Source organism: Erpetoichthys calabaricus, chromosome 8 (assembly GCF_900747795.2).
Source record: "Erpetoichthys calabaricus chromosome 8, fErpCal1.3, whole genome shotgun sequence".
Classification (NCBI taxonomy): domain Eukaryota; kingdom Metazoa; phylum Chordata; class Cladistia; order Polypteriformes; family Polypteridae; genus Erpetoichthys; species Erpetoichthys calabaricus.
This window is the reverse complement of record NC_041401.2, coordinates 57,462,009-57,479,720: the sequence shown is the minus strand read 5'-3', so window position 1 is coordinate 57,479,720 and position 17,712 is coordinate 57,462,009. Positions and strand designations below refer to the sequence as shown.

At 39.1% G+C, this 17,712-nt stretch overlaps 1 protein-coding gene across 1 annotated transcript in view; it reads left to right on the top strand.

The window, feature by feature from the left end:
- LOC114655504 (R3H domain-containing protein 1) overlaps positions 1-17,712 on the top strand; it is a 176,599-nt gene that overhangs the window by 43,978 nt on the left and 114,909 nt on the right. Inside the window, exons 12-14 of the mRNA XM_051930563.1 lie at positions 9,234-9,271; positions 9,376-9,429; positions 9,556-9,782. Coding sequence (XP_051786523.1) covers positions 9,234-9,271; positions 9,376-9,429; positions 9,556-9,782 — 319 coding nt within the window. The remainder of the gene's footprint in view (positions 1-9,233; positions 9,272-9,375; positions 9,430-9,555; positions 9,783-17,712) is intronic.

The window sequence follows — 17,712 nt, the reverse complement described above, 5'->3', positions numbered from 1 at the left end:
ATTAAATGGTAGAAAAAAAAGCATATTCTATTGGAAATGCTAACTGTGGGAGAGGGCTTATATTTGTTTGCTACCTTGTACTTGACACTAAAATCAGTACAGACTTTTTCAATACTGTGGCATCTGAATACTTTTGTTTACACTAATGGTCTATCACCTCGTCATGCTCATAGCACACCTCTACTACCCTGTTCCCAATAACCATAGACAACCTAATATATATTGAGTGAATGTAAAAGTAATTTATTTGCACACAATTTCTTTTTTGTATGTATTTTCACTTTAAATGTTAGCATAGGTTTTCATTTAAAAAAAAAATCTATATTACTTGGAAGAAAATAGCTTCAGTATTTATATTAGAATATACAAGGGAAAAATAAAACAATATAATTCAATCAGCTACACACATAAAATAAGATATTAAATGTAAACTTTTGTTTGTTTTGTAGAAATAGTTTACAGATTTACAACCATACTCACATTTCTATGGATATGTTCATGGCAAGTGGCATTACAAAATAGCATTACGATTTAGGACAAATTCTTGGCATATTTCATTAGCATCTCCTGCATGCAACATGATGACACTTTGACACAGTTTTCTTATCTTTTGTTGCGTGTGCATCTTACCTTTGTTGTTCTGCCAGGAGCGAGAGGAACATGAAAGGATGCTTTGATATGATTGGCTGTCCAAAGTCATGCTATTTCTGGACACTTTTAAATTACTAGGAAACATAAAGTAATACATAAAATATTAACTAATATTTTTCTTCATACATAGTTTAAAGAGATTACACCCATACTTACATATTTCATGCAATATGTATGTAAACTGCAAACTACAGTACATGATGGGCTTATAAAACTGTTCACATCTGCACTTTATATGCATCTTAGAGCCTGTGAGACGCTTCCACACATAAAACAGTAGCATTCTATTCGATTTTTATTTTATTGCATGTGCGTCTTTCCACCTGGCAGGGCCACTACACTTTATTTATCTCTGCCTCCTTGACAGTGTCTTAAGTTACCTTTCACAGTGGTGTGGCAGTTCTATGCGCATTTTCTTTATAGTTCAATATGAAGCAGGCTTGTATTTTGTACAGCTTATTTGGCATGGAAAGTGACACTTTGCGCAGTTTTTGTTGTTTCTTTATGTCCCACCTAACACTGCATCTGCACTTTCTCAGTGCCTTTGTCTTGACCATTTATCATTTTTCCTTTCACAGAGGGAGGCAACTCCTATTCATAGTACAGAGTAAGCTGAACATTTTATCAAAATGCTTTTTTGCCAGGGAAAGTGATGTGAACAAATTGCTAGCAGTGACATTTCTAAAAATGCATATCAATAGTACCAAATATCAAAGTAGTTTATCTGCTTGAATTAGTTGCACACTGTTGTTCTCTGATAATTTAGTAGGTTTTGTCTCCAAATAGGGAGTAATGTTTAGTATATGTTGTTTATATTAGCATCTTTTCAAAATGTAATGCCAGCATTGTTGGGTTTCCTTGACTTGCACCAAGTGGATGGACATTAACATTTCATCAGGAATACAGTAACTGTTATATTCTGCTCTTCCTATACAATACATGATGCCATGCTGCACAAAGTATGCCAGATGTCTGATATAGTAGCAAAGCTGTCACCATACTATATGAAGTCCACAACCAGTATCCGTTTGACATGGGAAAAGGAGAACACACAAGATGGCAAATTGTAGATAAATCAAACCACAAGTAAAAGAGCACAGCATTGAAACGGGGCTTGTAGGGAATCCAATCTGGATTCCCAGACATTTTTCATTCCTGGGAATGAAACTGCTGTAATTCCCGGGAAATTCCCGGGAAAATGGGAATGGCCAAGCTCGCATAAATAGCGTGTAAAAATCGATCAAGAAATAACAGAGTTCTAGTTGAAAATAATTAAGTGGCACGTTTTTTTGGCCCACAGTATAGTGTGTTGCTCATTAATTCATTCAACAACAGACCATCAGCAGTCAGTCTCCCGACTCCCACTAAGAGTGAGCACAGTGAACTTGGAGGTGTCTGCACTCTGCAGCTCACGAATGCCGGGACGGGGCAGAGTTCATTGACGTCTGTGCTGTTGACAGCTTTGAACAGCAACTTGAAATTGCAATGCGTCAGTCTGTTGCATCCGCATTATCTGTGCCAAGAAACTTGCCATCACAGAATGATGACAAGAAACTGGATGCATCAATAAAAGCTGAAATGGCTTGGTTTCAGAGCAACGGCAAGCACGGGCATTGTTTAGAACAAGTGTATCAATATCTGATGACTGTGCCGCCTACTTCAGTGGAGGCAGAGCGTGCTTTCTCAGCGGCTGGCGTACTCTGCACGAAGGTGTTCTCTCGCCTGGACGACCATACGTTGGACACGTTGTGCTTTCTACGCTCTTATTACCGCAACCAACTAGATACATGTACTTATATGACTGCATGAACTGCTTGGAGTTAAGGTTAGTCTTATGTCTCATTCACATGTGAGATGCCCGTGCACTGTGTCATCCCCGGGAGCGCGGGATTCCCAAATTCCCGGGAATGGATGAAACCCGTCCGGGAATGGATTCCCTAGTGGCTTGCTTATGTTTTCACAGGCATAGTAAACCCAACAATGTCTGCTTGTGCTTAATGTGATGAAGATGTCAAAATAGTTGTAATCAATTTTTTTTCTCTCTGATGTTTGTTAGGACCTTCATGAAGTATAAGCAAAGAAAGATGACTGTTTATCTCACTTTTGCAAACACTACCTAGTCCATGGTGTTTTTGAAAACACTGTGAGAGAGCCACTTCCTAACAGCTTGCTCTTTACTCAAGGCTTGCTCTATTTGCAGTGTGCCATCTCATGTATTCTTCTTTTCCCATCTCAGATGGATGCTGGCTGTGTACTTTGTATTCCATTTTGTGTGAAAACATTGTGATGCAATTTAAATGTGTATATAGCTATTATTTTACCTAATATAAATACCTGGAGTGCAGGCAGCTTATTTAAATTTGTCCCTTTATCACGAATAGTGAAACAAACTGATTATAAGTGTTATATATTTCCGCTGATTATTTTTTAGTTGTCTGTAGAAGACAGGCAGCGGTTCAAAGTGGGCAACAGAATTCAGTATTATCGATAACAGCAACAGGGGAGAATATGTCGAGGTAAAATAGGATTTGCAAATGTGGTCAAGTACATTTCAGAGGAGAGACAGCAGTTTTACAGCTGGGTGCCTGCTCTGAAATGGCATTACTTGTAGTGGTAATAGGAGATCTTTTGAGTTATATAAAAAACAATGAAAGGTATCCTTACTCCCATTTTTTGAGTGTGAATTTACAGCAGCATAGGCATTTGTATTGCAGCTATTTTGCTAAAAGTCAAAAAGGACAGGAACATGATATTCACTTAAATGAAATAGTTAAAAAATTTTAAAATATGACACCTGCTTACCTTGTTCATAGCGCTTCTAGTGTTAACTCAAAAGAGTTCCGTGTTTTATATATAGTTCCCTGTATTACTTCTGTATTTCTAAGCTCTTCACTAATCATCCTCTCATTTTAGCTAATTGATCATGTGAGCCTTTTTTTTTTTGGTAATCACCTTTCTGTCCATCACCTTAGACCAATATGCCATGGATAAGTCTATCAGGATAACATATTTTCAACAAACACCACCCTAAAGATACTTACTTTTACTTAGTGGCTCTCCACCACTCCCAAGATTACGCCTCTCAAGTTCACCTAGGTTTCAAGGGTTAGGGTGAAGCCAGGCCTTATACCACTCTGTGTTACTTTCAGAGAGAAAAAATAGAAATAATTCTGGAAACTACTTTACTTGGGGACAGTTGGTATGGTCGTGTATATTACTGTTGTGGGTGCCTATATTTAGGCAAAGGTTTGCCAAACAGAATTAGATAATTTTAATAGAATAGTATTTGTACTAACACTATATGCCCTCCTACTACAATATAAACAACAAAATGTTACAGTCATCAGTATTCTGTATATTAGAGTTATTTCGGCTACATCATCATCATCCTCATTACAAGCTTGTAATGGGTTATGAAAATTGTACATTTATTTAAAATTGTTGTTGACACTCTCATTAACACTAGAATCCCTGAAGCCTCTGAAACAAATCGTAATCCCGGGCCACCTTAAATTCCTTCACAGCTCTCCATTAGAGTCTTTTGTTTTGTAAATGTGTCGACCAGCACAAGGGGCAAGCAGCCTGCTATCCCATCCCCCCACCGCCAAAGGTCAGCTCGGGCAAAAAGTTCTCCAGCTCAAGTCTTGTTTATCTGGGTGTGAAGTGCCTGGAGTTGTATAGTGTAAATAATACAGTGCATCCGGAAAGTATTCACAGTGCATCACTTTTTCCACATTTTGTTATGTTACAGCCTTATTCCAAAATGGATTAAATTATTTTTTTTCCTCAGAATTCTACACACAACACCCCATAATGACAATGTGAACAAAAGTTTACTTGAGGTTTTTGTAAATTTATTAAAAATAAAAAAACTGAGAAATCACATGTACATAAGTATTCACAGCCTTTGCTCAATACTTTGTTGATGCACCTTTGGCAGCAATTACAGCCTCAAGTCTTTTTGAATATGATGCCACAAGCTTGGCACACCCTTGGCCAGTTTCACCCATTCCTCTTTGCAGCACCTCTCAAGCTCCATCAGGTTGGATGGTAAGTGTCGGTGTGCATCCATTTTAAGATCTCTCCAGAAATGTTCAATCGGATTCAAGTCTGGGCTCTGGCTGGGCCACTCAAGGACATTCACAGAGTTGTCCTGAAGCCACTCCTTTGATATCTTGGCTGTGTGCTTAGGATCATTGTCCTGCTGAAAGATGAACCGTCGCCCCAGTCTGAGGTCAAGAGCGCTCTGGAGCAGGTTTTCATCCAGGATGTCTCTGTATATTGCTGCAGTCATCTTTCCCTTTATCCTGACTAGTCTCCCAGTTCCTGCCGCTGAAAAACATCCCCACAGCATGATGCTGCCACCACCATGCTTCACTGTAGGGATAGTATTGGCCTGGTGATGAGCAGTGCCTGGTTTCCTCCAAATGTGACGCCTGGCATTCACACCAAAGAGTTCAATCTTTGTCTCATCAAACCAGAGAATTTTCTTTCTCATGGTCTGAGAGTCCTTCAGGTGCCTTTTGGCAAACTCCAGGCGGGCTGCCATGTGCCTTTTACTAAGGAGTGGCTTCCATCTGGCCACTCTACCATACAGGCCTGATTGGTGGATTGCTGCAGAAATGGTTGTCCTTCTGGAAGGTTCGCCTTTCTCCACAGAGGACCATTGGGTACTTGGTCACCGCCCTGACTTAGGCCCTTCTCCCCCGATCGCTCAGTTTAGATGGCCGGCCAGCTCTAGGAAGAGACCTGATGGTTTCAAACTTCTTCCACTTACGGATGATGGAGGCCACTGTGCTCATTGGGACCTTCAAAGCAGCAGAATTCTTTCTGTAACCTTCCCCAGATTTGTGCCTCGAGACAATCCTGTCTCAGAGGTCTACAGACAATTCCTTTGACTTCATGCTTGGTTTGTGCTCTGACATGAACTGTCAACTGTGGGACCTTATATAGACAGGTGTGTGCCTTTCCAAATCATGTCCAATCAACTGAATATACCACAGGTGGACTCCAATTAAGCTGCAGAAACATCTCAAGGATGATCAGGGGAAACAGGATGCACCTGAGCTCAATTTTGAGCTTCATGGCAAAGGCTGTGAATACTTATGTACATGTGCTTTCTCAATTTTTTTATTTTTAATAAATTTGCAAAAATCTCAAGTAAACTTTTTTCACGTTGTCATTATGGGGTGTTGTGTGTAGAATTCTGTGGAAAAAAATGAATTTAATCCATTTTGGAATAAGGCTGTAACGTAACAAAATGTGGAAAAAGTGATGCGCTGTGAATACTTTCCGGATGCACTGTATATCATTATTCGGAACATACACATTTCATGTGTGTTCAATGTCTACAACAATCTATGTAAATGTAGGATGACAGGAAATACAAGAAATGTAGAACATCCAGGACTCTAAACAAATCCAAATCATATTACTTAATATCATCTACTGTTAAATTCTGCTCCATACTTGTAATATTTTTATTTTTATACTCAATTGAGGTTTACTTGTGTTCTGTACTCTGTATTGTATTATATTGACCCCCTTCTTTTGACACCCACTGCACACCCAACCTACCTGGAAAGGAGTCTCTCTTTGAACTGCCTTCCCCAAGGTTTCTTCCATTTTTTCCTACAAGGGTTTTTTTTTGGGGGGATTTTTTCTTGTCTTCTTAGAAAGTCAAGGCTAGTGGGCTGTCAAGGGACAGGGCCTGTTAAAGCCCATTGCGACACTTCTTGTGTGATTTTTGGGCAATACAAAAATAAATTTGTATTGTTTAAGTAAATAAATATAGGTAAATCACATTCAATGTGGCTTTTATATATAGGTAATACAGTAATCCCTCCTCGATCGCGGGGGTTACGTTCCAGAACCCCCCGCGAAAGGTGAAAATCCGCGAAGTAGAAACCATGTGTTTATATGGTTATTTTTATATTGTCATGCTTGGGTCACAGATTTGCAAAGAAACACAGGCGGTTGTAGAGAGACAGGAAATTTATTCAAACACTGCAAACAAACATTTGTCTCTTTTTCAAAAGTTTAAACTGTGCTCCATGACAAGACAGAGATGACAGTTCCATCTCACAATTAAAAGAATGCAGACATATCTTCCTCTTCAAAGGAGTGCGCATCAGGAGCAGAGAATGTCAGAGAGAGAGAGAGAGAAAAAAGCAAACAAAAATCAATAGGGCTGTTTGGCTTTTAAGTATGCGAAGCACCGCCGGTACAATGTAAAGGTAGTCTTTCAGCATTTTTTAGAGGAGCATCCGTATCCTCTAGGTCGGTGTGCGAACAGCCCCTCTGCTCACACCCCCTCCGTTAGGAGCAGAGAATGTCAGAGAGAGAGAAAGAGAAAAACAAACAGCGAGCTTTTAAGTATGTGAAGCACCGTGCAGGAAGCGTGTCGCTTGATAAAGTATCTGCACAGAATGGAGCAACGTGAAGGTAATCTTTCAGCATTTTTAGACGAGCGTCCGTATCGTCTAGGGGTGCGAACAGCCCCCCTGCTCACACCCCCTCCGTCAGGATCAGAGAATGTCAGAGCAAGAAAGCAAACAATCAAAAATCAATACATGCTGTCTGATCTTTTAAATATGCGAAGCACCGTGCTGGAAGCATATCGCTTGACAAATCAGCCATATGTAAACCCAGCAAGAAAGAGAGCAATGTGAAGGTAATTTTTCAGCGTATATTGAGGAGCGGCCGTATCCTCTAGGGGTGCGAACAGCCCCCGTGCTCACAATATATTTGAGGAGTTTTATTTAATACGTAATACGCGCTCTGGTTGGGTAGCTACTCGGCCATCTGCCAATAGCCTCCATCCATCCATCCATTATCCAACCCGCTGAATCCGAACACAGGGTCACTGGGGTCTGCTAGAGCCAATCCCAGCCAACACAGGGCACAAGGCAGGGAACCAATCCCGGGCAGGGTGCCAACCCACCGCAGGACACACACAAACACACCCACACACCAAGCACACACTAGGGCCAATTTAGAATCGCCAATCCACCTAACCTGCATGTCTTTGGACTGTGGGAGGAAACCGGAGCGCCCGGAGGAAACCCACACAGACACGGGGAGAACATGCAAACTCCACGCAGGGAGGACCCGGGAAGCGAACCCAGGTCCCCAGGTCTCCCAACTGCGAGGCAGCAGCGCTACCCACTGCGCCACCGTGCCGCCGCCAATAGCCTCCCTTGTATGAAATCAACTGGGCAAACCAACTGAGGAGGCATGTACCAGAAATTAAAAGACCCATTGTCCGCAGAAATCCGCAAACCAGCAAAAAATCCGCGATATATATTTAAATATGCTTACATATAAAATCCGCGATAGAGTGAAGCCGCGAAAGTCGAAATGCGATATAGCGATGGATTACTGTATATAAATGGTCTTTAAATGAAAAATTAAATGAAAAACATCACAAAACCTAAGCCCAAGCAGAAGTTTGCATGATACCTTGGGAAGCTCGGCATGCCCTGCTGTTTCTTTCTCCGATGTAGAGCCCTCATCCTCATCTGAGATCACCTCTGTTATAGCACATCTTTATTTGAAAACAGCAGTGTCAAATTGGGGGGGGGGAGTGTGAATGTGACTGAGAGAATAAAACTGAATTAAAAAAAAAAGAAATGCTACCCTTTACAAGTACCATAAATTTACATCGGCTGTTACAGACTGAAGTCAAATTCATGTTTTTATTGTATAATAGTAACAATAAAAGGAGCTCACTACTCGAAGCGGTAATTCTGGGAAGCGCCCGAAATCAAACCCGCAACCTCTTGATTATAAGTGAGCCATTCTTACTACTGCATCACCCAAGCAGTCATGTCAGTGTCGTACCCTAACCCGATTTTTTTTTTTTTTTTCTGTTTGGTTACATACTTGAGTAAAGGCACACTTGTTTTGTTATATGTGTACCTTTTGTGAAAGTGTATATTTGATATTTAGACTTCATTCTTCACACATTATATATACACTTCATGTCAAAATTTTGTTGTTAGTACTATGCTATGAAAAAAGTTTCTGATTTAGCTATGTATTCAATATTTCTTGTATTTCTCACATTTCCTGTCATTCTACATTTACATAGATCATTGTAAACATGGAACACACATGAAATGCATGTGTTCTAAATAGCAATATACTATTTACCTTATACAACTCTAGGCACCTCGCACCCAGAAAAACAAGACTTGAGCTGGTAGAACTTTTTGCCCAAGTTGAGCTGCAGTGGTGGGAGGGATGGAATAGCTTGCTGCTTGTGCTGATCACCACATTTATAAAACATAAGACACTAATGGAGAGGTGCGAAGGAATTTAAGGTGGCATAGGATTTAGAGTTTTTTAATAGGCTTCAGGGATTCTATGAATTTATTTAGGAAAAATGCTATCAATAAATTAACTTTGGTACATGATAGTAAACCTAATTGGTTTAATGAAGATGTTATATATATTTCTTAGTTGTTTTGTATTTTAAAACAGTCCAAAATGATATGCTTTTTCTAGTGTGTTTTTATAGATTCAATTTTTTTCTCATCTAATTTTTGCATAGTGGGACAAAAAAATTCTTTTATTTGCAGGCTCTGTATATTCAGGAAAATTATCTGCCAGATAAAAGGTAAATATAAGTTTTAATTATGATTTATGCTGTTTTTAATTTTTGTGATTCTTTACTATTACAAATATTTAAATATTGTTTTTTTCAATAAACAAAAACAACAGAATCAAGGAAGAGGATGCTTCTAATAGTACACAACAAAGACGACAAATATTTAGGTGCTGCATTTTTTTTTTTTATCTTACTGTGCATGAAATTGTGTTGTACCTCTGTATCCTTCCTACAAGTGTAATTGTTAAAAGTTGTAAATACTGTGTTTTGTTATTGATTTAAATTAATTTTAGGGTGAACAAGGATGCATCAGCACGTTCAGCTAGTAGTCGACAGAGCAGTACAGAGAACGAGCTAAAGTATTCTGATCCTCGACCCTGGAGCAGCACAGACTCTGACAGCTCCAACCGTAACTTAAAACCAGCTATGACAAAAGCCAGCAGCTTCAGTGGCATTTCTGTGCTGACAAGAGGGGACAGCTCTGGAAGCAGTAAAAGCACAGGCAGGCTCTCAATGACAGGCAAGTTGTCTTGCATCTATGAAAAATTAATAGTATATTCTTGAAAATGAAGGACCAGTTTGGAGAAACTGATTTATTTCAGTTGGATAAAGTTAAAAATTTTGTGTCACTGAAAGACCCACAGTTTTAGATTTTTTCCAGACTTTTATCAAAACAATTGACCAACACAGGCATAATTTCTTAGAAAATGTCTGTATTTAAGAAAAGAAAATAATAGAACTTTCTAATAGATATATTAACACACAAATCAAGGAGATTGTGTGCTGAAAGAATAAATGTACATATTCTATGTGCTTTTTAATACTAGTACCACAGCACATTTTTTCAGTACTATAACTGCTGAGGCCACCAAGTAGAATCTAAATCATTTTGTTCTGAAAAATGGCCTATCAGCTCGGTATCATAATGGCACATTTCTACTGCCCTACCCTCAAAACAACCTTATACATTTTGAGTTAATGTAAAATAAATTATTTTTACACCGCATATATTGTTTTAGTATATTTTCACTTTAAATGTTGACATATGTTTAAGTAAAAAAAGAAAAAAAAACTTTCCAGGGTTATGCCACTGCTTGGTGGAAATATGCTTCAGTATTTATTATTGAAAAACTAAACAACACCTTTAATTGGCTGGGAACATAAAATAACAAATGAAATATACTTTTTATTTATTTGTTTTATTTATTTATTTATTGTATAAATACATTAAAAATTTACAAACAATCTCACACCTCTTTACAACTGATTGCACATCCAAATAGTAAAACAGTCTGCATAAGCAGTTAGCACAGATTCTTGGCATCTTTGTGGTCACACTTTACAGTTTTGTTTTGTTGAGTCTGTGCATCATCCCAGCTGGCAGTGCATCATTCTGCAGGTTCAAAGGGGACCTAAAGAGATGCTGTGATATGAGTGGCTTTCTAAACTTGTTCTGCCCCCTACATAAACTGCTTGTGTGTTTAATTGTAAAAAGCAAAATAACACATTTCAGTCAGCTGGAAATTTAAAATAATAAACTGAAAAAAATCTAGTATTTTTCTGTGTAAATAATTTATTACAGTCATATCTATACTTGAATATTGCATGCAATATGTATATAAAATAACAGTGGCATAATGAATTGATTATAAAAATTCTCTACATCAGCAGTTATTTCTAGATAACAGTAATTTCTGCAGTCTGTCCTGTGCCAAAAATGATGATGCGTCATTCAGTTTTGCTTTATTGCATGTGCTTCCACTCACCTGGCACTGAATCTGCACTTTATCAGTGGCTATCTATATCACAGCCTCTTGTGTTGCTTGTCACAGTGGACTGACAGCTCCAGTCTCATTTTGTTTAGAATTTGTTACTGAGGTTGTTTTTTAGGACAAGTAGCTTATTTGCCATGTAAAATGTAAAAATATCATTGCCTGTGACATTTCTCCCTTTGCCTGTGGAAGTTTAAATGATTTGTGTCACCACAATCACAGACTGCCTTTCCCAGTTAATCAAGTATTTCCCGCCAAGCAGGGAATAATGTTTAGTCCATGTTTGCTATTTATACCAGCAGCTATCCAGAATTTTATCACAAACCTGCTGGGTTTGCTTAACTTGCACTGAGTAAGACCGCATCAATCATTCATTGGGAATAACTTTTAATCCATGCTTATATGCTGTCCTTACTTGTAACACATGACACAGTTTCTGCCAAAAGTTTGCCAAGTGTGTGATATAACAGCGAAACTCAGTACATGAAGTTCACAACCAGCCTCAAATTAACATGGAGAAAGGAGAAGACATGAGATGGCAGACTGTAGACATACTAAGCCTTAAATTAAACGGCATAGTGCATGGATGGGGCTAGTTCATGTTTCCAGAAATACTGAAGACATGACAGTGTTTGCAAATCTCTTATACAGGTGCTGGTCATAAAATTAGAATATCATGACAAAGTTGATTTATTTCAGTAATTAATTTCAAAAAGTGAAATTTGTATATTAGATTCATTCATTACACACAGACTGATGTATTTCAAATGTTTATTTCTTTTAATGTTGATGATTATAACTGACAACTAATGAAAGTCCCAAATTCAGTATCTCGGAAAATTAGAATATCCATTAAGACCAATGCAGAAAAAGGATTTTTAGAAATGTTGGCCAACTGGAAGGTATGAACATGAAAAGTATGAGCATGTACAGCACTCACTATTTAGTTGGGGCTCCTTTGGCCTGGATTACTGCAGCAATGTGGCGCGGCATGGAGTCGATCAGTCTGTGGCACGGCTCAGGTGTTATGAGAGCCCATGTTGCTCTGATAGTGGCCTTCAGCTCTTTCTGAATTGTTGGGTCTGGCGTATTGCATCTTCCTCTTCACAGTACCCCATAGATTTTCTATGGGGTTAAGGTCAGGCGAGTTTGCTGGCCAATCAAGAACAGGGATACCATGGTCCTTAAACCAGGTACTGGTAGCTTTGGCACTGTGTGCAGGTGCCAGTTCCTGTTGGAAAATGAAATCTGCATCTCCATAAAGTTCGTCAGCAGCAGGAAGCATGAAGTGCTCTAAAACTTCCTGGTAGACGGCTGCGTTGACCTTGGACCTCAGAAAACACAATGGACCAACACCAGCAGATGACATGGCACCCCAAACCATCACTGACTGTGGAAACTTAACACTGGACCTCACGCAACGTGGATTCTGTGCCTTTCCTCTCTTCCTCCAGACTCTGGGACCTTCATTTCCAAAGGAAATGCAAAATTTACTTTCATCAGAGAACATAACTTTGGACCACTCAGCAGCAGTCCAGTCCTTTTTGTCTTTAGCCCAGGCGAGACACTGTCTCTTGTTCAAGAGTGGCTTGACACAAGGAATGCGATAGCTGAAACCCATGTCTTGCATACGTCTGTGCGTGGTGGTTCTTGAAGCACTGACTCCAGCTGCAGTCCACTCTTTGTGAATCTCCCCCACATTTTTGAATGGGTTTTGTTTCACAATCCTCTCCAGGGTGCGGTTATCCCTATTGCTTGTACACTTTTTTCTACCACATCTTGTCCTTCCCTTCGCCTCTCTATTAATGTGCTTGGACACAGAGCTCTGTGAACAGCCAGCCTCTTTAGCAATGACCTTTTCTGTCTTGCCCTCCTTGTGCACGGTGTCAATTGTCGTCTTTTGGACAACTGTCAAGTCAGCAGTCTTCCCCATGATTGTGTAGCCTACAGAACTAGACTGAGAGACCATTTAAAGGCTTTTGCAGGTGTTTTGAGTTAATTAGCTGATTAGAGTGTGGCACCAATATTGAACCTTTTCACAATATTCTAATTTTCCGAGATACTGAATTTGGGACTTTCATTGGTTGTCAGTTATAATCATCAACATTAAAAGAAATAAACATTTGAAATACATCAGTCTGTGTGTAATGAATGAATCTAATATACAAGTTTCACTTTTTGAATGGAATTACTGAAATAAATCAACTTTGTCATGATATTCTAATTTTATGACTAGCACATGTATACAATGCATCCGGAAAGTATTCACAGTGCATTACTTTTTCCACATTGTGTTATGTTATAGCCTTATTCCAAAATGGATTAAATTCATTTTTTTCCTCAGAATTCTACACACAACACCCCATAATGACAACGTGAAAAAAGTTTACTTGAGATTTTTGCAAATTTATTAAAAATAGAAAAATTGAGAAAGCACATGTACAGTACATAAGTATTCACAGCCTTTACCATGAAGCTCAAAATTGAGCACATGTGCATCCTGTTTCCGCTGATCATCCTTGAGATGTTTCTGCAGCTTAATTGGATTCCACCTGTGGTAAATTCAGTTGATTAGACATGATTTGGAAAGGCACACACCTGTCTATATAAGGTCCCACAGTTGACAGTTCATGTCAGAGCACAAACCAAGCATGAAGTCAATGGAATTGTCTGTAGACCTCCGACACAGGATTGTCTCGAGGCACAAATCTGGAGAAGGTTACAGAAAAATTTCTGCTGCTTTGAAGATCCCAATGAGCACAGTGACCTCCATCATCCGTAAGTGGAAGAAGTTGGAAACCACCAGGAGTCTTCCTAGAGCTGGCCGGCCATCTAAACTGAGCGATCGGAGGAGAAGGGCCTTAGTCAGGGCGGTGACCAAGAACCCAATGGTCAATCTGTCAGAATTCCAGAGGTCCTCTGTGGAGAGAGGAGAACCTTCCAGAAGGACAACCATCTCTGCAGCAATCCACCAATTAGGCCTGTATGGCAGAGTGGCCAGACAGAAGCCACTCCTTAGTAAAAGGCACATGGCAGCCCGCCTGGAATTTGCCAAAAGGCACCTGAAGGACTCTCAGACCATGAGAAAGAAAATTCTCTGGTCTGATGAGACAAAGATTGAACTCTTTGGTGTGAATGCCAGGCATCACGTTTGGAGGAAACCAGGCACCGCTTATCACCAGGACAATACCATCCCTACAGTGAAACATGGTGGTGGCAGCATCATCATGCTGTGGGGATGTTTTTCAGCGGCAGGGACTGGGAGACTAGTCAGGATAAAGGGAAAGATGACTGCAGCAATGTATAGATACATTCTGGATGAAAGCCTGCTCCAGAGTGCTCTTGACCTCAGACTGGGGTGACAGTTCATCTTTCAGCAGGACAACGACCCTAAGCACACAGCCAGGATATCAAAGGAGTGGCTTCAGGACAACTCTGTGAATATCCAGCCAGAGCCCAGACTTGAATCCGATTGAACATCTCTTGAGAGATCTTAAAATGGCTGTGCACCGACGCTTCCCATCCATCCTGATGGAGCTTGAGAGGTTTTGCAAAGAGGAATGGGCGAAACTGGCCTGGATTACTGCAGCAATGTGGCGCTTTGTGGCATCATATTCAAAAAGACTTGAGGCTGTAATTGCTGCCAAAGGTGCATCGACATAGTATTGAGTAAGGGCTGTGAATACTTATGTACATGTGATTTCTCAGTTTTTTTATTTTTAATAAATTTGCAAAAACCTCAAGTAAACTTTTTTTCACATTGTTATTATGGGGCGTTCTGTGTAGAATTCTGAGGAAAAAAAATGAATCCATTTTGGAATAAGGCTGTAACATAACAAAATGTGGAAAAAGTGATGTGCTGTGAATACTTTCCGGATGCACTGTGTATTTCTTTTCTGGTTCGTCCTGCTTCCACTTCAAAACCGGTCTAGCCCACACGCAGCCAACACAGCATTTCTCGATTCCTATTCGTTGTCTTCCATGTCATGCACTATACTGGCCTGCTGAGCGTAATACATCCAACAAGTACTCGAGGTGCTGCCACAACGGTAAAGTAGCTTTACCACCTTTGCGGGAGCCACCCGTGTCTTTACAACAGCTTCTTACACAGCAAACATCAGAAGCTAAAAATTATCGTGAACACATTTGAGAATACAACTCTCCTCTAGCGTTTGCTTCCATGGGTGCATAGATAACTCAACCTCCTGGCCACGGACCATACTGTTTTAAAATACACAGGCAAATTTATCACCAAATCTCTTCACTATACGCTACCACTTCTACCTCTCCAGGATATGGACAGTTGTATGTTTTTGACACACTGCAAGCTACTGAAGTACGCTTACAAAATAAAGCAAACTCTGCATGCAGTGAAAATGTACTTCTCCAGCTAGATTCCATGCTCAGAACCATCAACCCCGCTCAGTCCAATCCAACAGCATCTGTACGAATGGTTTTCAAGGAAAACCCTGGGCAGGATTTACGACGATACAATGCCCCGACACTGCAGCGATTTTCGTTGGAGAAGATGGCAAAACACCTGCCAAAAGGGACATTTGCATCTATCCCATACGCAACTCCTGTAAACAGATTTCCACGCTCAATATAAATTGCGATCCTATGGTTTACCCACTTTTATTCCCTTACAGAGACATTGGCTGGGACAAAGATTTACAACATGTTCCCGATAAAAGAACCGCCAAGCAAATAAGGCTTACTCAATGCCAGTTTTACGCGTACAGATTAGCAATGAGGAAGACATTTAGTATTTTGCAGTCCAGCGGCAAACTATTCCAACAGTACGTCGTAGATGTGTATGTTAAAACAGAGGGCGCGTGTCTCAACTATCTTAGATTACATCAACAAGATCTGCGTGTGGAACAAGACAATGTTTGAATACAGATGCACTGCAAGAAATCGCTGAAAATAACAACGTACGTGTAGGCAAAATGATCATATTACCATCCACATTTCCAGGAAGTCCAAGATACATGCAACAAAACTATCAGGATGCCATGGCCATAGTATGTAAATTCAGAAAGCCTGATTTATTAATCACTTTCACATGTAATCCTACTTGGCCAGAAATTCTACATGCACACTGCGTCTTTCAAGAAGTATTTATTTCTACTTGATTTCTGAATTCCTTTCTCACCGTTTTCCGTTCCTATTCTTACACCGCCGTATGCTATGGCGAGCGTCGGCTAGTATGAAAATAAACAGTCAGCTTTCTTTGCTTGCACTACATGAAAATGCTGACACATATTTGAGACTGTACATGCTGAAACTGAAAGGACCAATTGAATCTGGAACTTGTTTGTAAGATGCCAGTTAGTGAAACAAAATCCTATGATTTGCAGTGTAGCATTTAGAAGAAGTCAAGGAAGGACAAGGACATGACACACATATTAATTAAATAATTAAGAATTTAAAAACACAACTCCCATTGGTGTTTTCAGTGGTGCTTTTAGTGTTTAAGATACCCTTTTTCTCCAAAATTGTTTTCCTCATGAATGTCCAAGGCACACTACAAGGGAGACTTACGGCTTTGCACCTGTTTTTTTTAAAAGTGAACAAATAAGTTCATCCCTTTACTTGTTCCTCAGACGTTTGAAATAGTAGTTGCATTCTGATGAACTATAACATTAAAGTGGTCATTTAATGTTAATATTTTCTTAATGAATGAAGCAAATTATCATTGTCATTTCATGACATAATTTTAGAAAATTATTGTATATAAATTCTAATTTTGTTGGTCTTTGTTATTTTTTTTAATTAAAAATAGTACATGGACTGAAACTAGTCCTTCATTTTTTTATATTGTCCTTAAATAATATGGGCACAAATGTAATTAAAATAAACAATGGTCATTGATTTGAATATCTAAACTTTCTAAAAGGTTTTAATGTACCCATATCATTTTGGGTTAATATGACTATCATTACAATAATGTGCTGCAGTAGATGGCTGTTTTTTCATCATTTCTTTGTGGTGACATTTTGTTTTCAGTTTGATTTTTTTATCCCTTTTTAAAGCATATTTTTATGTTATTTTACACAGTTTAGGCCAGTTTGTTAAGCCCTGTTCCCAAGTGGTCAATGACTTAGCTACCATGAATATCTGACATTTTTTATTGCTTGTATGGGACACTGTTTCAGTTTTTTTATGTTATGTTTATGGGGAGTATTTACGCTTATATTTATAGCTATATAAATATATGTGTGTATCCTACCTTTTGAAAACCCTTTAAACTTAGAACTTAGGCATCAAGGTACTGGAAGAAGTTTCAGCCTGATAGGACACATTTATACTAACCAGAAATATAATACCCCAGTGCTCTGGTGTGTGTATGTGTTTATACTGTGTGTGTGTGTGTGTATGTATATATATATGTATATATATATATTATTTATAACTTGATACTTCATGACAATCTGCCTTATACAAAATATCTTTTCCTGGGTTGTTCAATACTTTCTGGTTTGTGCATATTGTCCTTTTTTTGTTTTTTGTTTTTCCTTCCTTGGGTGTTTAAAGTATGACTGGGGAAAAAAGAGAGCACGGATTGAGGATTTAGGGATGTCTTCAGAACATCTTCGGGTGTATGATAAAATGTTTCCACAGTGTCAGACACAATGTGCATACAGACAGTGTGTTTGTGTACATTATATATGAGAT